Here is an 8070-nt window from a genome sequence, read left to right on the forward strand (position 1 = left end):
AAACCAGTTGAATTTGAGTTTAACTATAATAGTTAGTTAAGTACTAATAAATGTAAGTGTAAGTGGTGAATATTAACAAGTGCAAGTGTATAGGCATCATAATTTCATAGTAGTTCAACATTAAATTAACACTTGCACTGCATGCAAAAATCAAAATCATTGCAGGCTATTTTCTTGGTCTAACTCTAGCCAACAAAAGAACTGTCTGAAATTAGATTACATTAAAAAGGAGATATAACCCAATGTGGCTGTATAGTATAATGCCCCTGAAAAAAGATAATTAAAAAAGAATGACCTACTGGAATATGTTGTCATTTTGACATTGTCATTTTAGATGTCTGATGGTATAGGTTATTTTCATTCAAGTTATTATTTTTTTATATCGTACATATTAATGTGTCTAACAATATTTTTTTGAATTGTGTACCGCTGCTTACGGTTTTACCCACAATTGAGGGTCAGTAGGTACCGTTGGGGTTAGGTTGTCCGCATTACCAGTCAAAATTAACGTTTCCATCCATGAAATTACTGGTCCTGCTAAGTGAGTGTTTGTGGTTGGTTATTATAACTTAATTATGATTCTAAATACATTCTATTCTTACCTCTTTGATGACATTTCCGCCGTCATTTTTGCTAAAGCACTTTTTCAGTCACAATAATGAAATAAACAAACTTAAGTCCATTATCTATAGCATTAACACTTAAACATAAAAGTTCGTTTCACTGTTCATCGAAAAATGCTGTATTATTATGGGAAAACCAAAAAAAATCAGACCTCTATGCACTTTGTGCATCGCATGGAATCTGTCAAATCGACACAGTGAAAGATTCGTTTTACGGTATAATGTTTTAATAGCAATGTATCGTTTAGGTCACGTTTCACTATTAAAAGAATATGTTATTTTCTACGAAAACTGGAAGTTTTTGCTTGAATGATAAGCATACTTTCTATTCCGCTGTTATTTTATCAAAGTAGTTTTTATTTACGTGTTCATAATATTTTACAAGAGCATTATCGTAAGCGTTAAATTTGTGAAACGGAACGTTCTATCTTCCTTCAATGGTTGCTACGGCAACTTCGTATTGATAACAACTCATGGCCAATGGCCGTGTTCAAAATTTTTGTGTTTACTGTCATTGTGTCAACTTGTAATGTGTACGGGAAAGAAATCGCTTTATCGATCAAACATTTATAGTTAACAGTGCCCTAAATGTGAAGTTGCAGTAGCCGCTGCAGAGATGTTTAAAAACACATTTCAGTCCGGTTTCCTCTCGATTCTTTACAGCATTGGCAGCAAACCTTTGCAAATATGGGACAAGAAGGTGCGAAATGGTCACATAAAGAGGATTACGGACAACGACATTCAAAGTCTGGTGCTAGAAATTGTCGGAACCAACGTTAGCACCACGTATATAACATGTCCTGCAGACCCCAAGAAGACGCTCGGCATCAAACTACCATTCTTAGTTATGATTATTAAGAACCTGAAAAAGTACTTCACTTTCGAAGTCCAGGTAAGGTTAACACAGTACTAGTGGAATACCGTTCCGCTTACGGTCTTTACAAGGAAAAGTTAGGTTATGTGCTCTGTAAATTAGTCCAAATAATTTTAAGGTTAGTTTTTACCGCCATTTTTATAATTCTTTGTTGTTACAGGTTTTGGACGACAAAAATGTACGACGGAGGTTCAGAGCAAGTAACTATCAGTCAACTACTCGTGTGAAACCATTCATTTGCACCATGCCGATGCGTCTTGATGAAGGCTGGAACCAAATACAATTTAACCTGGCTGATTTCACCCGGAGAGCTTATGGAACTAATTATGTAGAAACACTCAGGGTCCAGATCCATGCAAACTGTAGAATAAGGAGAGTTTACTTCTCCGATAGATTGTACTCTGAGGATGAGCTGCCAGCAGAGTTCAAACTATTCCTACCCATACAGAATAAGGCAAAAGCAACAGTAGCTACTTAATAAACAAATCTAGTAAAAACAATCGTCTTGGTAACCGACAGATGGTAATTACTATAGTAAAATAGGCATACCTATAAGTTTATTTTTTTGTATAATGACACTAACTGAGACAGTGCACCACTTATTTGATATGCATCATTTTGTTGTAACTGTGTGACAAATATAAAAGCATAACAAAAACAGATATTTTATTTAGCCCCAAATAAATTGTATGAGATTGGCGCTGCTGTAAATGCTCGATTATAGCTCGTTTACCGGCTACCTGCGAAAGCTGCCAGTATTTACAGCGCATTAACAACAAATCTACTCGAACGCACGCGCGCCGCGTGACGTGACAACAAATGACATGACAGTTCTGACTACAGATAAGGAAATACTCATGCTGGGTTATGTAGTAATACTAGTAATTGAGTAGTGTAAAGTATATTTTACACATGGTGACAATATTATTCAAAAAATTTACCCCTGGAATATTTTATGTATAGATGGTCAAGCAAATCTTGTCAGTAGAAAAAGGCGCGAAATTCAAATTTTCTATGAGACGATATCCCTTCGCGCCTACATTTTTCAAATTTGCCGCCTTTTTCTACTGACAAGATCTGCTTGACCAAGATATTATCAATATCCATAGAAGGTAGGATCGTATAGAAGTTTTGGTATACGCGTGCCTCAAAAGGGACAAAACATACGCAAATGCGACACTGTGATTGGTCGAATTCATTTGTTGCCCACCATAATCCATACTAAAAAAATGGTGGGGAACAAAAAATATGTGAGACTGTGACAAGGACAAACAATAGCGCTTTCTCTGCTAATCCTACTGAAAGATACGTAAGACTATCCCGTACTGTCAGTTACCCCCACCACTCATGCCCAATCCAGTTTAATACTAGATTCATGATTCATGTCAATATCACAAGAAACTCACATGAACTTATTATGTTAGGAATTTATAAATTTAATAACGATTGACTAAGAAACCGATAAAATATTGTAAGGTACAAAGTTATGTTTTGGATAATCATTATTTTTAAGTGTCTGAATAAAACACTTATGACCAACCGCAGAAATTGCAGTCCTGACATGACTTTATTTATGTTGATGTGTCATTAAGTTTCTTATCAGTTTAGGCTTATCTGTGGTGTATAAGCGAAAATGGGTACTTTTTTAGATTTAAGAATTATTTCCTTAATTTTTTTAATATCTTTACTTGTAAAATGTTACGGTAACGATATACCATAGAGTAACTTATATATACTGAGATAGAGTATACACTCAGCGTTGAGACACTACGCCATCTAGCGAAATATGTCAAAATAACTTGCACTAGGGTAATTTTTTAGGGAAATTTTAATTCTGTTCATGGTTGATTAGGGTAATAAAACTATTCTTTGTACGGTTAAATTAATATAATAAATAGTTTGATTACCCTAAAAACTAAAGGCATCCTGTTAATCATTAAGTAAAACAACTTTAAAAATGGTTAAATTACTTTATTTACCAAATTTTATAACATTTAACAGCAATTTTAAACAAATCCACTAACAAAGTTATAGCAACACAACAATAAGTACTATAAAAATCTTTTAACAATTTAAAATACAATAATTACTCGTCATATCTTGACGAGTAAGCAAGTTATCGTAAGCCCCCGGATGACCCGGATCTAGGACCTATGATCACCTAGGTACTACTAATGGAGGCTTTGACAATCGAACTGGAAATACAAATTCTTTATTGCAGTAACTAATAATACATTGCAGTCGATACCTAAGCATATTCCAATTATGGTACATTATAATTGTAGTTTGGCAAACCAATATGTCAGTAGGAAAAGCGTAAATTGATATTTGCCGTTTGTACTGGCCTGGTGGTGGTGTTTGTAAAGGTACCTACAAGTCGCGCGAGTGTCTAAAAATACCTACGTTAAACATTATAAGCTTAGTGGTTTGCCTGATTATAAAAAAATATATATAATTATCAGGTAGTCAGTTTATATTGCCTACTACCTATATTTTACAATATTCTACATAATTCACAGATAGTAAACGGGTACAAAAACGGGCGCTGAGGCTCTAGGATATAGTCACAAATAAATAACTAGATTATGCTATTCTGTCTAAAAAAAATGTGAGGAGTGAGATCGTCGGAGGAATCTTCTGGCTAAGGATTATACCTTTTCTGCTACCGGATACTTTCTGCTAACTTGCTACTAAGAGCTGTCTCTCACAGCAGAAATTATCCTGTTACACTTGTGAGAGGATAGATTTAGCCCTTCTATTTCTATTAAGGAGATCACCATAAAGGACGACTCACGCTATTAGACAGGGCTGAGACCGAGCCGGAGCTCCAGCGCTTCGTTTTATATGGAAAGCACCACGTGAACACCGATCAGCCGTCATAGAAAATTACGTGTCGAACGCCTCGGCTCGGATCCCGCGCGGTCTAGCGTGAGTCATCCTTAATTTTTACTTAAAATGTAACATTACGTTAGCTATGTTTGTACGGATGTCAATCCTGTTTACAGAAGTTGTTGGAAGTTACAGAACCGACCTCTAGCTGACAATATTCGTTACCATACATGTACCACACACTCTCAAAAGACACAAAGGAGACTGGCGAAGCCACGTCACAACTAGTAAAAAAAATGGGTGGATCAACTATTCCTTGACGTTATGTACATTATAAGCGCTTATTACACTTCCACACCGTCGGGCCTTAATACGATCGTGGCCGACGGTGCGCCCGAGCAAGATCGTTTTGCATTTCACGAAATATAAGAGCATCGTCAACAATATTTGACATGTAACATATACTTTGTCTCGAATTGGCAATCATGGTTGATATTTTTGTAGTTGAACTATTTTTTACACCAAGAAATATTGTGAACGATGTGACAATATTTCATGAAACCACATGAAACGTAAAACGATCCTTGCCCGATATCGGGGCCGACGTCGCGGCTCATCGTTAGCCGTCTGAAGGCAGGATAAGTGTAATAAGCCCTATTGTGTCCAGGGACTGTCTCATATCAAACATAAAGTGTCATTCTATGGAACTTGCTAACTATGTAAACATACAACTACGTAAACATATTGAAATTGTCTCTGAATGATGAACTTACTTCTGACTTTTGTTTACATAAGTAGTTAGCAAGTTCCATAGAATTACACTTTAGACAAATAATCTTTCAGAAAGAGTCTTTGTAGTGTTACGCTGATACTAGCACCCAAAAGAAAGGGATGAGTACCCATTGTTTTGTAGTTCAGAAAACCATAACTATGGCAATAAGTGGTAAAACAAGTTGATTCACCCACTTATACACATGTAGTGGCCACATGTATCCAAATACAGATACATATCTAATATCGCCTGGCAAACCAAGCATTTAGTTGCGAAATTCAAATTTCATATGGGAGATAGAATTTTCCAGCCAATTTTTTTTCAATTTGCTGCCTTTTCTTCTAACAAATTTGGTTTGCCAGACCATATACCTAACGTTACATTGTTAACTTAGGTATTTGCTAATTTTAAATAAACTAGGTAAACTACTTACCTGTACTTAATCTATAGTTTGGGAAGAGTCGTTTTTCTGTGGAGCATTTTAAGCAGAAAGAACAGAGAGGCTATCGCAAAAACCGAAATTCGCAAATTGCGGGGATCTTTCGCTTTTACTGCAATGAAAAATTATATGCCTTCATTGGAGTAAAAGAGAAAGATCCCCGCCATTTGCGAACTTTTCATTTTCGCGGTTATAGCTCAGTACTCTCTTTTTCGTAACAGTTTTTTACTGACAATTACTTGTTTACCAAACTATAAAATTACAGATTTCAATACCTTTCATGTTCATATATATTACTGTGTCAACTTTTAAAAAGGCTGCCCCGCTCTCGCTCGGCACTTTTTCACACTTCTGCGGCATATCACACGCGAACTGATTTTTTAAAATAGAAGTTTTCTTTTTCTCCGGGAATCTAATATATGGTCACTACTGTCACTAGTTAAGTAGTAGAATACAACTAACATTCGAAGGAAAAATTGATGGCAAGAGAGGAAGGGGAAGAAGGAGGGTCACCTGGCTTGACAACGTAAAAAAGTGGACGAACATGGATAACGCAGCCACACTGGTAAGAATGGCTAAGAGCAGGAGAGAGATGGCAAAGGCGGTCGCCGACTTCCGTTAGGGCATGTCAAATGAAGAAGAAAAAGTAGTAGAATTAAGTAATACGCTTCATACCCTATTAATTAATTTAGTACCGTGACTAGTAGGTATACATATTTTTTTTACTAAGCGCTTATAGCTTATATCGCTTTTTATTACATTAAACCATTGCCGAGCAATTTCGAAAGGGCGGGTGTACAGTCAACGGTAAAAATATGGGTGTACAAATCATTTCAAGAATATGTCCCATAACTCTTATGTCAGTGAATTAAGAACTATGGGACATATTTTTGTGTAAGTTGTCTACACCCATATTTTTACCGTTGACTGTACCATGGATTTCCGATGGTCGATTGTGGCCTCGGCAGCAATTAGAGGGCGTGGTTACTTTTTGTTTAGTTTAAGACATCTATTTCAATTCATAATTTACTAGCTTTTGCCCGCGACTTCGTTTGCGTGGAATTAGTAATTTAGGTAGCTATTATTTTATCCATACTGCGTTTTGTTGATTCCCCATACAAACTTCGACGCCCCTTTTCACCCCCTTAAAGGGTGATTTATTGAATGAAACCTATCCTTTCTCCTTCCCCGGGACTCAAACTATCTCTATACCAAATTTCAACTAAATCGTACACCAGCGCCGGTGCTACACCTCGCGGGCGGTATAGTTCCTATTGACAAAGTTTGTTATGCAGTTGTTGTTAAGTCCCCATACAAAATTTCACCTCTTTCAGGGATGATTTATGGGTTAAAAACTATCCTATGTCCTTCCTCGGGACTTGGACAATCTAAATACCAAATTTCATCTAAATCGGTTCAGCGATTTAAGCGAGAAGAGGTAACAGACAGACAGATAGAGTTCCTTTTATAATATTAAATATTAAATTATATTATATTCAAAAAGTATGGATATGGTAGCTCAAACCAATTTGTCAGTAAATAAGAACAATAAAACTATATTTTGCTTTTGGATGCTAGCACTAGTGTAAGATCTTTAGATACTATGATTCTCTCTGTCTATGTTTGAAATTAGACAGTCCTTTGACATACTATACTTAGGTACACCTATTTGTAGTAAAATAATTAGATTTATTTCAATCTCTATTCGAAAATAAACTCGTCTAGTTTCACATAATTAATACGTATCGCCCGACGCTTAATACGTAAACAATACGTAGAGTAGAAGTGAAATGCTGATATCACTGTCGATAACTATAACGTATAGCTGCGCCCCTTCCGTCAGTTAAGTAGGTACACAATAAGTAAGGTACCTATGTGAATTGCTTTAGTATGCTTTGTTATAACTGTATCCAAGAAATATTTTTCGGAAATAAACAATTTATTTTTTTATTTTATGACCGACTTATATCGGGCTTTTATTACTCGTAACAGTCGTAATGTAATTTACAGCTAGACTTTTGGCGCGCGAATGATATCTGAGGGTCTACTACAGCCAACATCACAAAATCGAAAAACGTTATTCTACCTGTCTACCGGCACCACAGCCGGTAGCAGTATTGGCTTAGGTACAAACAGCAATACTCTTAACTATCCATCGGTGGACCTTATGCTTTTTGTAATAAGGTTTAGAACATGGTTGCATAAAGTGTGCACGCATTGTGACCCCGGGTTCGAATCCCACCTAGGGCGAACTTTTTGTTTATTTATATTTTTATTTTTTTCCGTTACTTTTCCGTTTCACAAAATATCAGAAGATTGTTAACAATATTTTAAAATTAAAAAAAAAAATTTGCCTTGTATTGCCGATAATATTCAAGGCTTAATATTTTTTCGTCACCTTTCCTCTTAAAAAATATATTGGTAACGGACATAACAGTGTCCTGATATTATGTGGAACGGAAAACGAATTAGGCGACTATTGTCGTAAGGAAAAATGACTAAAAATAATAACGTCTAAAATGTCTAAATACCT

General features: G+C 35.9%; 1 protein-coding gene across 2 annotated transcripts; it reads left to right on the plus strand.

Moving 5' to 3' along the window:
- Nucleotides 1-455: 455 nt before the first annotated feature.
- LOC134790207 (cilia- and flagella-associated protein 20) lies at nt 456-2155 on the plus strand. Of its 2 annotated transcripts, XM_063761043.1 has the most exons (3): nt 456-554; nt 1287-1515; nt 1658-2155. In XM_063761043.1, exons 1-3 carry the CDS (start codon nt 520-522, stop codon nt 1973-1975), a joined length of 582 nt encoding a protein of 193 aa, XP_063617113.1. In that variant the 5' UTR covers nt 456-519; the 3' UTR covers nt 1976-2155. The 2 variants fall into 2 exon arrangements, with proteins under 2 accessions (XP_063617113.1, XP_063617112.1); XM_063761042.1 differs by lacking the exon at nt 456-554 and having other exon boundaries at nt 1055-1515.
- The last annotated feature ends 5915 nt before the right edge of the window (nt 2156-8070 follow it).

The sequence above is a fragment of the Cydia splendana genome, chromosome 4 (genome assembly GCF_910591565.1).
Source record: "Cydia splendana chromosome 4, ilCydSple1.2, whole genome shotgun sequence".
In the NCBI taxonomy this organism is placed as follows: Eukaryota; Metazoa; Arthropoda; class Insecta; order Lepidoptera; family Tortricidae; genus Cydia; species Cydia splendana.